This window comes from Lycium barbarum, chromosome 7 (genome assembly GCF_019175385.1).
Source record: "Lycium barbarum isolate Lr01 chromosome 7, ASM1917538v2, whole genome shotgun sequence".
Classification (NCBI taxonomy): domain Eukaryota; kingdom Viridiplantae; phylum Streptophyta; class Magnoliopsida; order Solanales; family Solanaceae; genus Lycium; species Lycium barbarum.
In genome coordinates, this window is record NC_083343.1 from 12,699,110 (window position 1) to 12,718,016 (window position 18,907).

Below are 18,907 nucleotides of genomic sequence, written 5' to 3' on the forward strand. Positions count from 1 at the left end.
GCAAGATGGTTGAAATGGAGGCTCGCTTCCGGAGTGCTATGTGACAAGAAAGTGCCACCAAAACTTAAGGGCAAGTTCTACAAAGTGGCGGTTAGACCGACTCTGTTGTACGGGGCAGAGTGTTGGCCAGTCAAGAACTCTCACGTGCAAAAGATGAAAGTCGCAAAAATGAGAATGTTGCGGTGGATGTGTGGGCACACAAAGAGAGATAAAATCAGGAATGAGGACATCCGCGACAAGGTGGGAATGACATCGGTGGAGGACAAGATGCGGCAAGCGAGGCTGAGATGGTTTGGGCATGTGAAGAAGAGAGATATAGATGCCCAGTACGGAGGTGTGAGAGGTTGGCTATGGACGGTTTTAGGAGAGGTAGAGGAAGGCTAAAGAAATATTGGAGGGAGATGATTAGGCAGGACATGGCGTAGTTTCAGATTACCGAGGATATGACCTTAGATAGGAGGTTGTGGAGGACTCAGATTAGGATAGAAGGCTAGTAGGTAGTCTCGCTTTTCTTTCGCACTAGTAGGCTTAGTTTGCTCTACTTTTTATTGCCCTTTGATTCCTGCTTTTATGTGTTGGGTCTTGCCTTTTCATGATGTTTTATCATGACTTCTGAGCTCTTGTTCTTTCTCATTTTCGCATTGCTTTGATTTGCTTGTCTGTATCTGACTCTTTTCCCTTGTTTTCCCTTGTTTTCTTTTGAGCCGAGAGTCTTTCGGAAACAGCCTCCCTACCTTTCCAAGGTGGAGGTAAGGTCTGCATACACTTAACCCTCCCCAGACCCCACACTGTGGGATTCAACTGGTATGTTGTTATTGTTGTTGTTGATCCGGGTCAAGGACTCATGCGACCATATTCTTCTATTCCTCTCCTGGCTTTTTGTGACACTGACTGGGCGTCTTATATTGACTCTCGTAGATCCATCAGTGACTTTTCTATCAATTTGGTTTGTTCTCCTATTTCGTGGAAATCGAAAAAGTAAGTATCGATGCCCATCTCTTCTGGCGAAGCTGAATATCGATCCATGACGAGGGTGGTGGCTGAACTCACTTAGTTGAAACGCCTTCTTGCCGATCTTTCAGTTCCACCAGCCTTACCAATACCTCTCTACTCTGACAACCAAGCCGCCCTTCACATCGCACGAAATCCCGTATTTCACGAACGAACGAAGCACGTCAAACTAGACTGCCGCTTCGTCCGTCAGCAATCCCTCTCTGGCCTCATTTCCCTCAATTTTGTCCCTTTTTCTTCGCAATTAATCGATATCTTCACTAAATCACTTTCTGGCCCTAGTCACAACTCCAACCTTCGCAAGTTAGGGTTTCTTCTTGCCCCTCCAACTTGAGGAGGGGGGGGGGGGTGTTGAGATTCATCCCCTCCATTCTCATTCTACAGTTGATATTGAGGGTATGATTCAAAGTAAGTACGAGGAAGATGAAGTTGGTTGTTTACAGATGAAAGAGGAATAAGATTTTATGTACTAAATTGATCCATCAAGGTACAATGAGTCATTGGGCCACATTTGAGGTTTTGGGCCTAAATGAAATTAAAGAGCAAATTGTGCTCACCAGACAACCAAATCTCAGCCCAACTATTGTAGTCATCACAACCATCCAAAGTTGACAAATTAACTCAGGCCACACGATCTAAATAAACTTGATCAACAGGCACACACCTAGATAGTAATAGGAATATTTCATTCCAAAGTTAACTACAGGACAGCCAATAGAAATTAGACAAATATTGTACAGGATTATTTATTATTCTATAGTCTTTTATTTCTATTCAATAGTGTTGTATATATAGGCATGTCAATACAATGAAATGATCATTAGAAAATTTCACAAAACAATCTTCGTCCTTTTGTTTTTCTACATATAAGTAGTACTTTTGATGTAGTTCTCAAATATATAAATTTTAATCTTAAAATATTGTGTTAATGTAATCCAATTTTGCTTCAGAGTTTAGTTAAATTGACTCTTGAAAAGTGAAACGTGTCACATAAATTGAGCGGAGAGAGTAGAATATTAATAAGGGCATATTTGAACCTAAACACATACTTTAATGACATATAATGATCCAATTTAGTTTCTTACTGCAATTATGTAACAACTTATGTATCTAAGAAGCAATTTGGTTAAATTGTAATGAATTTTCTCACCAATTTAAGGTATCATCACATAGGAAGCAACTTAATATGTCATTTTGTAAAATTTAAATTAGAAATTAAAGGCAAAGACACAATAATCATAATATCATGAAACAAGACAATTCAGGTGGACCAGGTAACATACACTACTAAAAAAACAGGGATTTTCGACCACACGCGGTCGAAAAAGCCTTTATTTCGACCAATTTTAAATATAATTTAATATAAAAAAAAAATTTCGACCACACGTGGTCGAAATCACATTCTACCGAAATTAAGGGAAAAAAACATTTCGACCACATGTGGTCGAATTTTTTTTTTATATTAAATTATATTTAAATTTTTCGACTACGTGTGGTCGAAAAAATTATTTATATTTAAATATAAAAAGAAAATAAAAATCCAATTTCGACCACATGTGGTCGAAATTATAAATTGAGCCCAGAATTTCGACCACATGTGGTCGAAATTTTAAATTGAGCCCAGAATTTCGACCACATGTGGTCGAAATATGGCAACCATATTGCTAAATTTCGACCACGTGTGGTCGAAATTCTGGAATATTTTTTCCAGCATTTGCTTGTTTTTGACATACCACCTGGCAATTTTCAAACAACCAAATTCATCAACCAAAACAGTCATCCAATTCATCAACAATGCAACACAACAACCATAAATAATGTTTGAACACTTAAACATTGTCCATTCAAACACTTAAACATCATAAACTACGTTCAAACACTTAAACATCTTAAAATTAAAAGTACTTCTAGTTCAAATTAAAACTACATTCATATACATATCCATTTAAACATAGCAGAATTAGAATCCAAAAGCACATTAATCAAAAAAGTCAATGTTCGGTGTTAGAGACATGATCCGTATCCTCCCCACTAGACTCGTCGACAAAAGCATGATTTATGTTAGCTTGTGACCAACGTCGTCTACCTTGGGAAGGTCGGGGTTGGCTAGGAGGCTGTGACCTACGAGCATCCCCAGGACACGGGGGAATCGGAAACTGCCGCGAATTAAGTAAGCTATCAATCTGGGCTTGCATACCCAACATCCTGGCCTCCGAGGAATTAAGTGTTCTTGTTAGCAGGTTAACTTGCTGCTTCATGGCTTCATACTCCTTAGGATCAACTGTCCCATCATCAGTAACACCTACGGCTTCAAGGGCCGACGAGTATCGACGAAAGACTAGATTAGGCATCCCATAAACTGTCCCGTGCCTTGTTGGGGGAGCAACATTCTCAATCCATTGTTGTTGTATTAACTCGTCGGTCATCTGCGTGGTACTTGGCTGAGTGGCTCGAAACTCCCCAAAGTGTTGTTGAAATTCATTCTAAAATCGAAGGATACAATGTTAGTAATCTAATTTAGTACAAAAAATATATTATTATTGTTAACTAACGACTTACCCAAGTTTGCTCAGCCCTTGGCTCAACCCATTGGTCTGTACCATCGGCGTTCTTCTCCTTCCTCGTGTGAGTAATCTTAAAGATCTCATCTTGAGGTACCGCCTGACCCCTCTGGAGCTCCTACAAACAAATTAAAATTAACAATTTAAAAAAGTCCGCAAAAACTATCCCCACAAATAGTCCCAACAAAAAGTCCGCAAAAAACTGCCACAAAAAAAATAGTCCCAAAAAAAAAGTCCACAAAAACAGTCCAAAAAAAAAAAACAGTCCACAAAAAAAGTCCCCAAAAAATGACCAAAAAGTCCCCAAGAAATACACGTATACCCTTTTAATCTCATTATGTAGCCATCAAAATACTTGTATGCTACTTAATCCTTCTATCTTTCAACAGAATAAATTTAAGCTGTAGACGAATACTACAGTAGACACTAAGATTCTAAATGTATTAGCAGAAATCATTGATACTTTTATATATGTAGATGTAGGTCAAGGAAATCTCTAAGGATACACTACCTGCCAAAAACAACAATATAAAATACATGTTCGTCTCATCATGCTAAATGTAAGCAAAATCCATAGAGGCTATTCTTTTACTCCAGAAAGAATCTAATTATGTTATGTGCATACTTACTCTTAGACTCATAAATAAACATACTGAATTGACAGAGTCAAAGACAAAGCATTAGAATGTACAACTGACTAGTAGGGAGGTATATATATTTTACAAAGCTACAAATACCAACCAAAAGGTAGAACCAATATTTGAATTTTATGAGTTCGAGCTCGAAATTTTACCTCAGTCCATTTAGTTTGCTGATTTAAAATTTAATATTTGTATAAATTCAGTGAATCTTTTAATACATATACAAGATTCGAGCCAAAATTTAAATTCACATAAACAGGACTCAATACAGATGATTCACATAATAAAATGATACATATGATTCACATAAACAGGACTCAATACAGATGATCAGTTATGATATCTACTTATAATTTGTTTTTATTTATTTTAAATGCATCAACCAGAAGTACAAAAAAAAAAAATCTTATCCAGTAAGGGCCATTTGAAACACTGAATCATGCAAAAAATAAAACAAATATAAACTTACCTCCTGTTTGGATGGTGATTTTTCGTGATTCATTAATGTATGATTTTCTATGAAACCGTGTTTGTTTCCATTGTTCTTAAAAAAAACAGTCAAGAAAAAACAGTCCGCACAAAACAGTCCCAAAAAACAGTCCAAAAAAACTGTCTGAAAAAAAAACAGTCCAAAAATGACCAAAACAGTCCGTAAATACAGTCCCAAAAACAGTCCCTAAAAACAGTCTAAAAAAACAGTCCGTAAAAAACTTCTATTATAGTAAAATCTTTATCAAGAACAGCGACATATTTTGTTAGATCCCACATTATCAATCCATTAAGAAGCCAAGACTTTTTGATGGAGGATTTCAAAAGCTCTATAACAAAGAAAAAACCCCTAGTTAAAAAGTATATCTACAGATGTTTCCACAAAATTTTGGCCTCAGTGATTCTCATAAAACTTTATTCAAATTAAGAATGACCAAAACAGTCGCAAAAAATTGTTCAAAAACAGTCCCAAAACAGTTCCAAAAAACAGTCCAAAAACAGTCCCAAAAAAAAAGTCCCCCAAAAACCAGTCCAACAAAATAACTAAAACCATCCCAAAATTGAACTAAAACAGTCTCAAATAACTGAACCAACACAGTCCAACCAAATCACCAAAACAGTCCCAAAAATCTGAACCAACAAGAATAAGAAATGTCACTTGACAAAGCTAAAGAAGGAAACATACCAGCCGTTTCATCAAGTCCACTTGACTCGTGGCGCCACTAGTGTGCAGGGATCCACCCTTCACTGAGGCTCTAGCGGCCTTCCCATTTTCACTTCGTTTCAAAAAGGTCGGATCATTTGCCCAGTAGTGCAGCAGCTCCTTCCACCATTCATCTTGGATCCAATCAGGCTGCACGCAATTATTACGAGCTCTAAGTAACGCATCCTTAAGTATTTTAGCCGTTTTTTTCTCAAAGTTTTGCGCTACTAAATCATGATGTTCCGGCTTCCAGGAACACTTTGTCTGCAAAGAAATTAATACGATTAGGGAGCATATTAAAGGAATATCCCATAAACAATCAACATATAATATTTTACTACAAATATTAAATACCCTAAACTCGAGAAACATCTGCTTCTTCAGTTTCACTGGCACCTTGCCCCAAGACGGAACGGTGCCTCTATAGAGTCCTTTGATCGTCTTTGAAATCCTCTTAGTTGCTTTGTCTGGATAGAAGCTGCATTACAACAATAAGATAATTAAATGCTATAAAATTAGATGTCTTATAATAAAATAAATAAGTTATGCAAACTAAATAAACTTACGTTTATCCAACTGGCTCGATTATGAGACGACCTGTCATATCAAAATTCAAAACCTGTGAAGGGTCTCCTTTTTTGGGACGTTCTTCGTCAGAATCAGAGCTACTTTCTTCACGCTCCGACGTCCCAACATGTGGAGTAGATGATGTCGATGGTTGTGACACAGTTGGGCTAGGAGTAACTGTCGGAGTACCACTCCTAGCCGCTCGCTGTGACACATGATAAAACTCAGGGAGGCCATGTGGGATCGTCAAAGGTGTGATAGGGGACGGAGATCGTCGTGCATGTGGCTCTGTCTGGCCCTGAGGCCAAAAATATGGTGGCATTGCGACATGGCCAGTCTGCTGACTCCATGACAACCCATCTGCAACACCTGACATCGGAGGGCCAAGTGGCGGAAGGCAAGGTGCAGGATCTCTAGCTCCAATCCGAAGGGGACCTGGCTCTATGCCTTCTGGTGGTATATACAAACCCTTCTTTTTTGACTTTTTTTGGGCTTTCGCAATAGCCTTACCCTTTTTGTCACCTGCCATCTACAAAATAAATATAAGTAAGTACTGCAATTAAATTATGAAACAAAGATTAAATGTTAATGGTAAATACTAATACACAAAACAAAAAACACCAAAATGACATTAGCATTGAACTACTGAAGTTAGTAAATCTGCAAAACATAAAATACCAACCAAATACCCAAACAATATGAGATACTTATAAATCTTACATTCAATTAAGATTCAGATACTTATAAGTCTTACAATCAATTAAATAAAACTACAGATATTTAATAGTTCTAAAATGAAATACAAGCTAATTTTCATCATTTTCTTCCTGTTCTGACCATTCTTCCTCATCGCTTGTTTCAATTTCATCATTTTCTTCTACTTCATCAGTAACTTGTGCTACATCCACTTCTTCTAATATATGTTCTGGATGCTGCAGTTCAGTTTCTAATTCTGAGTCAACTAGTTGGTTAACATGTGATGTGTCGTCAGTCTGAAAGGCAGCAGACAAATCATTCTCAACTTCCACACGACCAACCGGCTTGGTTTTAATAACCACCCACCAATCTGACTTATCTGGTCTTAATGGATAAGGGACATAGTACACCTGCTTAACATTGTGTGCAATGATGAAAAGATCGTAACCTGCATACCTCCGTTTGTGCTTTACTTCAATTATATTGCACTCCTCCAGTACCCTCGTACCTCTTTTTGGGGTTGGATCAAACCAGTTACATAGGAAAAGAACAATCTTTTTGAGAGGCCAACCAGAATAATCTAACTCTAAGATCTCTTCAATTACACCAAAATAATCAACACCATCAGCACCTTTAACCCACACACCACTGTTATTAGTTTTCATGTGGTTAGCACACTCTCGAGTATTAAATTTGAAACCATTAACAATATATTTGTCCATACAATGGACACTAGTTGGTCCCCAAGATAAGTCCATCAAAAATTGTTCATGAAAACCACACGGATTGTTGTAAACCTATTAAAAGTTAAGTATTAGAAATCTAGAAATATTAGAACTCAAAACTTAGTAATATTGCTACATTACTAAAGAAAATTATATATAAAACTTACATAATTGTTAAACCAAGTCCCAAATTGGTCGGACACTGTTTCTTGTCCATGTATTTCCACAAAGAGACTGTTCAACAAAATGGAATTTGGGTTAGCCCTTATTCTCAATTTAAATGATGAAATTTTGCAATTTTTGGTAAACTTACTCATAATAAGGTTGAACTTCTGGGCAATTTAACAAGATATGTGTCGAAGCTGATTTATACTCCATTTGATTCAATGGTCTCTCACGTTTTTTGGGCCCATCACCTGGTCGATTGAAGATCAATATCGGCTTCAATAAAGAGTTATTCACACCTCCATCATAGTGTCGATTAGGCCTATTTCTCAAACAAGGCACATCGTTCTGAAAGTAGTAAGAACAGAAATGGGATGTTTCCTTGGCAAGATAAACTTCGCACATTGAGCCTTCCACTTTCGATTTTTGCTTGATATCCCTTTTTAACTTACCAATAGACCTGCATTTAAATCGTGGTGTATTTTTAAAAAATTTTAAAATTATATTAGATAGGAACAAAAAAAAATTGACTCATTACCTCTCGAAGGGATACATCCACCTATATTGAACTGGGCCTCCGAGCCGGGCTTCGTATGCAAGGTGAATTGGAAGATGTTCCATCACATCAAAGAACCCCGGTGGAAGAATTTTCTCCAACTTATTTGTGATAACAGGAATATTCTGATGCATCCGACAAAGGTTATCCTCCCTCAACGTGCTGGAACATAAGTCTTTGAAGAATAAACTAATTTCTGACATAGGTTTCCAGATTCGTTCAGGCAAGCCACTAAATGCAATAGGGAGTAAAGTTTCCATGAAAACGTGACAGTCATGACTTTTCATCCCGTGTATCCTGCCTTGCTCCATATCAACACGTGATCCAAAATTTGATGCATGGCCATCGGGCATCTTCAAGTTCTGGAGCCACTCACAAATCTTTCGCTTCTGCTCCATTGTGAAAGAATAGCTAGCCTTAGGCTTGAAGAACCTGTCCTGTTTAGGTTGCAACCATAACTCTTTTCGTCCACAATACTCAATCAAGTCCATTCTAGCCTTAACATTATCTTTCGTCTTGTCCTTCACATCCATCACTGTGTTAAACAAATTATCAAAGTAATTTTTTTCAATGTGCATAACATCAAGATTATGGCGTAGAAGATTATCCTTCCAATATGACAACTCCCAAAATATGCTCTGCTTTGTCCAGTTATGGTAAACTCCATACCCATCGAATCTGTACGGTTCTTCTTCGGTAACTTTTGGGAGGTGTTGAACCCTCTCCCAAATATTCTCACCAGACAGTATTGGAGGTGGACAATCTTGTTCAATTGTGTTATTCTTGAATGCATTTTTCATTCTCCTAAAGGAATGATCCATCGGCAAGAACCGACGGTGGCAATCAAACCATGAATTTTTTTTTGCCGTTTTTTAAAGTGAAGGACTTAGTATTTTCCATGCAGTGAGGACACGCTAACTTTCCGGCTGTCATCCACCCAGACAACATCCCATACGCAGGAAAATCATTAATAGTCCACATTAAAGCGGCCCTCAAATTAAAATTCTGCTTACGCGAAATGTCATATGTCTCAACCCCTTCAACCCACAACTGTTTCAGCTCATCAACCAAAGGTTGCAAGTACACATCAATCAAGACTTTTGGATTACGCGGGCCAGGAATAATACAATTAAGGAATATATATGGACTAGTCATACACATCTCTGGGGGAAGATTATACGGTGTTATAAACACAGGCCAACAAGAATATGGAGCAGCAGAGACAGAATGTGGAGTGAATCCGTCAGAACATAAACCCAACCTAACGTTACGTGGTTCAGCTGCAAAGTCTGGATAGGTTCTATCAAAATGCTTCCAGGCCTCACCATCCGATGGATGACACATAACACCCGGTGGCCTTCTATTTTCACTGTGCCATCTCATATGAGGAGCAGAGCTATTAGATGCATACAACCTCTTTAACCTTGGTATTAGCGGTAAATAATGCATCGCCTTAACAACCACTCTCTTCCCGCTACGTGTATCCCTAAATCGTTCACTACCACAAAACTTACAAGATTCTAGATCAACGTCAACATTATAGTATAACATGCAGCCATTTTCACAGCAATCAATTCTCACCGACGAGAGTCCCAACTTAGATACCAATCTCTTTGCCTTATAGTAATTATCGGGTATCTCTAGAGTTGGGTCAACCAATTCATGCATAAGGTCAATCACAGAATCCATTTCCCCTTGGGGAACATTGTTATCTGCTTTGATACTCAATAATCTAACAGCGACAGATAATTGAGAGTGGGTAGAACCATCATGTAAGGACCGACTAGCTTTCTTTAACTTTTTATAAAAACGGCTGGCCTCTTCATTGGGAGGTTCTTCAACATGGCCACTTGATTCAAAGCCCCAATGCATGCCATAACCATCCTGAACCATGTCGTGCATTCTAGAATTCTGGACAGTAGGTTCTACCATCCTACTACTTTCACCCACAACAAAGTTCTGAAATCCACCCAAATTGTTACGCATTTCTCAATGACTAGTCCAAACTGTATAATTACTTTTAAAACCTTTTTCCATTAGATGTCGCCTAACAATCTCTGGGGTCTTGAATGTCATACATTCACATTTAGAACAAGGACACCTAACCACACCATGAACTGTAAAATCCTCAAGTGTTTTAGCATAGTCAACAAAATCATAAACGCCGGCTACAAATTCATTCTTCAACCCAAATCGACCAGGATTAGTTCTATCGTACATCCAACTACGAGATTCCATCTACACAAATTGCAGAAAATTTGAACTTGTTAAAACACATTTAATTTATATGATTAGTAAAAGAATTTTATTTCAAAGTATAACCTTCCTACCGGTAATGCGCAGTTTGAAACTAGATAGATAAAGTACCTAAATCATTTTAACTTTAATTAATAACTACATAATAAGCACCCATGTATTAACAACTAGAAAAAACAGTACAAAAAAATGACCAAAAACAGTCCAAAAAAAAACAGTCCAAAAGAAAAAACAGTCCACAAAAAACAGTCCCAAAAAACAGTCCACAAAAACAGTCTCAAAAAACTGTCCAAAAAAACTGTCCAAAAAATTAACAAAAACAGTCCCAAAATAAATAAATACCACATAAATAAAGAATCAAAATAGCCCCAAAAAAATATTCATTCAATGCAAGACCAGTTATTAATTAGTAGGAGTCATCCCATCCCTATTAAGTATAGTTAGGGCTCAATGCAAGACCAGTCCGACTGTCGTTATTACTCATTACTATTAATTACTACAAACTAATTCCTATATTAATTAATCACCGCCTCATAAACTATCCCTACATAATAATCTCCAAATAAGTACTACCAGTGAACCAAATTTGACCCCAAATCAGGATGAATTAAGCTAAATATTTTCTTAGTTATTAATTATTGTATTATCAATTCATTCAGTAATTTTATATTAATAATCCCTACAAAATTTACTCTTAAATCAGGATGAATTAAAATCTTACAATTCATTCAAAAGTGAGGGGAATTCAATTTTTAAGGGTGAACCTGCTCTTTTGAAATAACACAGTGGACCAAACATTGCAAGTATCACAAACGAACAAATATCTCAGCTAGCCCAGCATATCCAAAAAAACACAGCGGAACAAACAAACGAATTCATTCAGTAATTTTATATTAAAATCCAATTTTTTTTTTTACATAAAATAAACCCTAAAACAAATATTGGACACTAAATGAAGTTATCAAATCTACTAAGTATAGAAGGTAATATAGCTAATAACATCTTAAGACACCGTAAATGTTTTTCCTATTAACCTAAAAAGTAAAATTGAAAATTTATCATATTATGCTTAGAAAAATTAATACTATGAGAAACAAATCGTAATGTTCAAAGCAGGCAACTAGGATCATATTGTACATTTCTGAAATGGAACCTTTGAAAGGGCAAACATGTCATTTAATTGAATAAAATTTCTAATAATAATTAATAATAATAATAATGCCTGCTAGTACAAAGGTGCAAATTAAGGATGAAGCAGAAAGTGGGGGAGTCCTTTTCTTTAGTTTGAATTCAATGGTAAGAGCATAGCAAGTTGTAATAAGCCATTCATGACATTGAAAAAAAAAAAACGTGCCTCGCAGCCGACGGTGGACTGGCGGTGATCGGAGGCGGTGGGCTGCAGCTGGTGGTGTGGGTAGAGAGAGGAGAGGGAGAGAGGTGGTGTGTGTGGGTAGAGAGAGGAGAGGGAGAGAGGAAAGAGAGAGAAAGAAAAAATTAAAATGTGGTCCTGTGGTGCTGATGAAGCAAAGGAGTGTATATATAAATGTGGTCCAATTTTCGACCACATGTGGTCGAAAATTGTTTTTTTTTTTTTTAAATTTAAACGTTTTTCATTTATTATTTATACAAAAATTAATTTCGACCACACGTGGTCGAAATTGTATTTTTATTTTAAAAAATCGACCCCGTGTGGTCGAAATACTACTGAAAAAAAAATTTAAATTCTTAATTTTTCGACCGCGCGTGGTCGATTTTTTTCCGACCAAAAATGTGGTCGAAATTTTTTGGTCGAAAATGTCCTTTTTTTAGTAGTGATAGAGTCCGATGACTCATTAGGTGGCCTTTGAATTTGTATCGACATGATGTTTTATTGAGATCTATTTTGTTTTAGTGTGATATATATAGTCAGGATTTCAAAGCTGAGGTTCAGTAGATTGATGATGAAGAAGATGACCGTGGACATGCTTTTCTTTAGAGAACTGAGAAAATTAGTCTCTTGTCTTTAGTATTAGGTTCAAAATAGCCACATAAGTATTAACTGAGCAATTTTGATCCTTTGAGTTCGTCAAAAGTGATCATTTTCAATTTCTGGAATTTTTTTTTTAACCAGAATCACCAAAATTTCATCAAAATTCTAAATATTGTACCATGAAAAACTACATTTTCTAGAAAAAATAAATCAAGAAATAACTGAAATTGCACCTCAAAAGGTTGCACCACACATTGAAAATTGAACAATAATTACATAAAATTAAATTTCACAATTAGAGTTTAGTAAATATCTAACTGAAACAAAAAATCTCACTTTTCACAAACTGACCAATTGGTCAAGGGATACTTAAGGGACTATTTTAAGCCTATTATCAAAGATAATGGGTTAGTTTGCTATTTTTTACTCTAAACTCTAAAGCGTTTGCTAGTTGATTCTAATATCCAATATTTGTTCTCAAATTTACGAAATATATTGTGATGCTAATGTATTTATATGGAGTATTAAAAATAGGTAAGTGATATGTATTAAAAGATTATACGCAAAACATATCTTAATAAGTAATTCTCATAATTAATACTCCATACATGAAGTGTCCTCTTTTTCTCCTCCTTCTACACACATACATGAAGACCTTGAATGCAATCCAATTTATTTTATATTTCTCTTTCAGTCCTTAACAATCACTTTTTACCAATTTTATTTCCTTATTTCGAATTAAACTAAACTTTCTTGGATAAATTTTCCTTTTTGGTTTGTTTCTAGGTTTTATTGGTACTTCGCCAAGAAAATGAATTCTTTTGAACTGTTTGTAGCAAAGGAGAGTAGAAAGTGGTGCATTATTATTCATATCATGCGAATGTCATGAATTAGGTGTCCAATAAAAAAGAAAACGATTGATTTGAAGTATTTAAGTAAGCCGATAGAATAAAAATAAGAAAAGAGAAGAACTGTGATGATGCCACTTTTTTTTCCTACCATGACAGTGCCGAGACAAAGAAAGAAGAGTTGTGAACTTGGAAAGGAAATAGTTTTAGAATGAAGAAATAAACTTAGATACAGTACAATTCGGATTCAAATTACCTTTAATTTTTTAACCGCTAATTATTTTTAAATTACCTGATAGTGTATACACTTATGGTGCATCAAGTTTAAATTCCTCATTAGAAGAAATATAAAAATATTATGATTAGGTTCGATCGATTAAGTCGGTTTTAAATCATGGTGCAAGGCAACTTGTGAAGCTAATTGGATAAACATGCATAATATATAATTCAAGTAGAGACAAACATCCAAATCGCAAAATCACTCCAGATATAGGCAATTCAAAGTTGACATCCCACCACCGTCAATGAATAAAATAATCAAAAAGCAAAAAAATGAGGTTACTATAATTAATGCTTATACCATTAATTCCCTCCTCACATTACAATTTCGTCTCTTCTTCAAAATTCAGCAGTATTAATTTTGAATTGTAGTTGAAATTTGAAGATGAATGTTCCTAAGTGAATGAAAGATTTTGTTTCGAAGAAGAAATAAATCTCACTGTTCATAGGAATTCACTATTCTAACCTTCTCATGTATTCTTCTCTATTCTTCCACAAACATCTTATACGTTTTCTTTTGATTTTTTAATGGATATTACAAAAACGGTATTTCAGTTTGGAGTATAATTCAGATATTTGAATTACAATATGTTTTAATTGTAGGCCGGAATATACATGAAATATTTTTATTAGATATTTTCGACTTAAATTTAGTTTTTTTTTTTACGTGAATTGTCAAGCGCACATGATGTAGATAAGTAGTCACCTCATTTGATTATATATACAAATATACAAATTAATCATAAAAAGCTGTTAAACTACTGCATGCATGTGACATTTGGGGCTACGTATTTCATACCTATTTTATCCTTATTATTCCTTCTGGATCAAAATGAGAGTCCACTTATAACCTGTTTGGCCAAACTTCTAAAAATAGCTTATTTTAAAAAGTATTTTTGGCTAAAAACAGTTTGTGTTTGGCCAATTAATTTAAAAAGTACTTTTGAGCAGTAATTAGTGTTTGACCAAACTTTTAAAAAGTGCTTCTATGTGTATGTTTCTCAAAAGTACTTTTGGGCAAAAGTTATTTTTTTAACTTCTGAAAAACTGTTTCTGCTACTCCCCAAAAACACTTATTTTCTCTCAAAAGCTTGGCCAAACACCTCAATTTTTTTAAAATAAGAACTTATTGAAAAAATAAGTACTTTCGGGGGGGGGGGGGGGGGGGGAATAAACTTGGCCAAACAGGCTATTAGTCATTTGTACACTCCTTAAGAAAATATTAACTTCTAGACAAAAATAGATAATTTGACTAAACTGCCCCAAATTAAATAGACATTGGAATTTGATTACATAACACTTAATAGGGCAAATCTGAAAAAATAAGGTTAATTCTTTCTTGATTTGATAAGTGAATACTCTTTTTGACCCAAGAAAAAAAGGCTAAGTTGACACTATTTTTTATCCGGAGGAAGATTTATTGGGTAAAAAATTTCAAGTAATAGTTAATGACCGTATAACTTCAAAAGTTTTTTAGCTTTAAATTGTTCTCGCAACTTTCTCTCTCCTCTCCTAGGCGCACATTAGAGTGAATCTAATCGTACGCCGTCGCCAGCATGGCAAGAGGACGGGCGAAGAAAGAAACGAATAAGACGCAGAATCAAGTGGGTAATGCAAAGAAGAATCCGAAAGGGGTGCTGGTGCAAATCGCATTGGGGCATGGGAACCTTACGGAAGTGTGGCCTGCTCTACCAACTATGGGTGGAGTAAGCATCGTAACTCCGGTGAAGACTGTTTCTCCTACGGCAGCACCAGTAATCGAGGATACTAATGCAAGCTCTGGGGGTAGCAGATTAGTGTTGGAGCAAGGGCCTAGTATGGGGAAACAGGTGACTGATGCTGGGCAAAAGGGGATTGAGACCGAGAAAGGGGTGGCTTCCACAGATCCAAAGCAACAGATGGTGCCTACCTCGTCGTCGTCGAGTGCTTCGGTGGCCATTGTAGTACCAGAGGAACAAGTGGCAATTGACACTACGAAACCATGGACGAAATTGTTTAAAGGAACAACCCTAGCTACCAGAGGTATGAGCCTCAGGTATATTCCTTCCAAAATTGAGAATGGTGTGAAGATTGTTGAACTGCAGCAAGATGAATTGGCCAAGGAAAGTACCAAATGGAAGCAAACACTCATTCTATATGTTATAGGAGCTGACCCAACCATTGTTGCCATCGAGAGATTCATTGCTTGACAATGGAATTTTGCTTCTAAACCTAAGGTATATTTCCATAATGACGGATATTCCCTAGTGAAATTTGCAACTATGGAGGATAGGAATGAGGTGTTGTATTCAGGACCCCAAATGATTAGTAATAGACCAGTGATAATCAAGCCTTGGACTGAAGAATTTGATTTTGCAAATGAAGTGCTTAAAACGATTCCCCTATGGGTGAAATTCCCTCATTTACCTCTTAGTTGCTGGGGGAAGGAATCTCTAAGTTGCATTGCTAGTGGAATTGGCACCCTATTGTTTGTTGATGAATGTACCACTTAGCTAGAGAGGATATCATTTGCTAGAGTTCTTGTCGAGGTTGATGCAACTCGTACCCTTAAAACTACAGTGAAAGTGAAGGATCCACACGAGAAGGAGTTCAAATAAGCAGTATGGTATGACTAACAGCCTGTTTACTGTGGCACTTGCTTACAAATAGGACATGATTGTTCTAAGCTGAAACAAAAACGGGTATAGGCTTGGGTTGAGCAGCAACATGGGAATGCACTTGACCAGAAATAGGTGAAGCAACCAGAGAAACAACCACACCACCAAACCCATGCACAACCTAAGAATAAGGCCACAAAGTTTCGGAAGGAATGGCAATCCAAAAGGGACTAGGAGAATGGGCAACCAGCTGCTAACACACAAAGTACCCAAGTTCAGGGCAAAGAACTTGCTCAAACTAATCAAGGAGAGGAAGGATGGAAAAATATGACAAAGAAGACTGCGACTAAGTCTGCACCTGGTAGCCCTGCTAAAGGTGGGTTGATCGCAAAGAATGGATTCATTCCACTAATGGAGCAGGCGGATGCAATAAAAGTAAGTAACGTTTAGGTTGACAAAGGGCAGTGTAGCAGGCCAGAAGATGCTACAGGGCACCAACCTCCTAATAATCAGTAATGAAGCTGCTTACTTGGAATGTGAGAGGGCTCAATAGAGAGTATAAACATAGAGAACTCAAGAAGTTTATAGATGAACATGAAGTAGATAGTATAGCACTAGTAGAATATACAGTTAATAAACAGTATGCTGAGAGAATTATAAAATTTGTGGCCCCTGGGTGGAGTTGGACATCAAACTACAGTAATTCTGATGGATGCAGAATCTGGTTGCTATGGAATCCTAACATTGTTAGCTTTGATGAACATGTCATACATGAGCAGTTTATCTATGGGAGACTTAGAAGACAGTCCACTTGCTTTCACTTTGCAGCTATCTATGGACTGCATACCATAGAGGTCAGTAGGGATCTGTGGGAGAAACTGAGACTGATTTCAGCAAATGTACAGGACCCTTGCCTTTTAATGGAAGATTTTAATGCAATTAATGATCCTGAAGACAGATCTACTAGTGACAATGTACAAGATTGTGAATTGAGAGATTTCAGAAATTTCTTGATTGATACTAGTATGACTGAATTAACCTGCACATGAAGGAAATTCACATGGAGTAATGGTCATGTCCAAAGTAAAATTGACAGAGCCATTGTTAACGATAATTGGATGCTCCAAATGACGTCTACTTCAGTTTTAGCAATGGACCATTTCTTTTTTGATCACTCTCCTTTGTGTATACAAGTTGGTGCACCAGGTAGAAGAATCCCCAAACTTTTTAAATTCTTCAACTACATGGCAGATCATGATGATTTTTAGAATATGGTGGCAAGTTGCTGGGCAAAAAACTCACATGGAACAAATTTGGAAGTTGTCTGGAACAAACTGAAGTTTGTAAAACAGGGATTAAGATATCTTAAGTAAAAGGAATTCAACAATGTTGAAGCAAAGGTAGTGGATATTAAAAGGCAGCTGCTGGAAATACAAAGGCAAATAAGTGATGGCAATCACCAGAATTTGATGGATACTGAAAGAGGACTCAGGGCACAGTTTGAGAAATGGGCTACAATTGAAGAAAGTATAGTAAGGCAGAAATCACAAGTGCAATGGCTCAAACTTGAGGATTCCAACTTTGGTTTCTTCTTTGCCAATATGAAGAGCAGGAATGCTCAGAATACTATACAGGCATTGCAAGACACAAATGGCCATATTATTCAGGATGCAGAAGGAATTGAACAGGAAGTATGCAACTTCTATAAAAACTTGTTAGGATCATCTGCCGCAAACCTTCCAGCTATTGACCCAAGGGTTATTATAGAGGGATACATTCTTCCTAGACAAGAACAGTTGCAGCTCATAAAACCAGTCACAACTGAGGAGGTTCACTTTGCACTGACGAGCATAGATGACATGAAAGCACTAGGGCATGGCGGTTTTAATTCTCATTTCTTCAAGAGGGCATGGTCTACTATAGGAGAGGAAGTGACTCATGCAGTTAAGGAATTCTTTGAGACAATCCAGATCCCTAAAGCAGTGAATTGTACTAGTGTAACATTGATTCCAAAGGTGAAAAATCCCACCACTGTGAGGGAATTTAGACCCATCTCATGTTGCACAGTGATATACAAAATCATCTCTAAAATACTAACAACTAGAATGCAAAACATTATGGAGTTGATTGTTGATGGTAATCAAGCAGCTTTTGTACCAGGTAGAATCATTACTAACAACATCATCTTGAGTCATGAGCTAGTGAAAGGGTATGGAAGGAAATCGATTTCACCAAGGTGTATGATGAAAATCGACATGCAAAAAGCATACGACTCAGTTGAGTGGGTGTTTCTGGAGCAGGTACTTACTAGCCTAAACTTCCCTGCGATGTTTGTTCAATGGATAATGAAATGTGTCACAAGTGTTTCATATGGTATTATGGTAAATGGCAAACTAGCTCAACCTTTTCCTGCCAAGAAAGGTTTGAGACAAGGGGATCCGCGATCTCCCTATTTGTTTGTAATAGTTATGGAATACTTGAATAGATTGCTGAAGAGGCTAAAAGATGATCCAGATTTCAATTATCATCCCAAATGTGCAAAACTAAACCTCACCCAGCTGGGATTTGCAGATGACCTACTTTTATTCAGTAGGGGAGATGTCACTTCTGTACTTAAAATATACAACTGCTTCTTGACTTTCTCCGCTGCTTCTAGTCTTATAGCTAATGTCAACAAAAGCTCCATTTATTTTGGAGGGGTGAGCAATGAGACACAAGAGAGGATCCTGGACAAATTACAATTTGCTAAAGGACAACTACCTTTCAAATATCTAGGGGTCCCTCTTAGCTACAAAAGGATATCCATTATACAGTGTCAACCACTACTTGACAAGATGATGGGTA

General features: G+C 36.7%; 1 protein-coding gene and 1 long non-coding RNA gene across 2 annotated transcripts; both read right to left on the reverse strand.

Annotated features, from left to right (window-relative positions):
• Positions 1-2,829: 2,829 nt before the first annotated feature.
• On the reverse strand, positions 2,830-3,836 carry LOC132602141 (uncharacterized). The gene is made up of 2 exons (XR_009567617.1): positions 3,571-3,836; positions 2,830-3,494 (listed from the first exon to the last, which is right to left on the reverse strand). It is a non-coding gene; the product is annotated as an uncharacterized LOC132602141 (long non-coding RNA).
• Positions 3,837-7,584: 3,748 nt separating this feature from the next.
• On the reverse strand, positions 7,585-8,268 carry LOC132602142 (uncharacterized). The gene is made up of 2 exons (XM_060315137.1): positions 8,097-8,268; positions 7,585-8,018 (listed from the first exon to the last, which is right to left on the reverse strand). Exons 1-2 carry the CDS (start codon positions 8,246-8,248, stop codon positions 7,703-7,705), a joined length of 468 nt encoding a protein of 155 aa, XP_060171120.1. The 5' UTR covers positions 8,249-8,268; the 3' UTR covers positions 7,585-7,702.
• Positions 8,269-18,907: the final 10,639 nt, after the last annotated feature.

What these genes read in the sequence shown, in the direction of transcription:
- LOC132602142 (XM_060315137.1), bottom strand. Translation starts at nt 8,248, where the DNA reads ATGCATCAGAATATTCCTGTTATCACAAATAAGTTGGAGAAAATTCTT. An exon ending in TGGATGTATCCCTTCGAGAG is followed by an intron (nt 8,019 to 8,096) that starts GTAATGAGTCAA and finishes ATTTAAATGCAG; the next exon opens with GTCTATTGGTAAGTTAAAAA.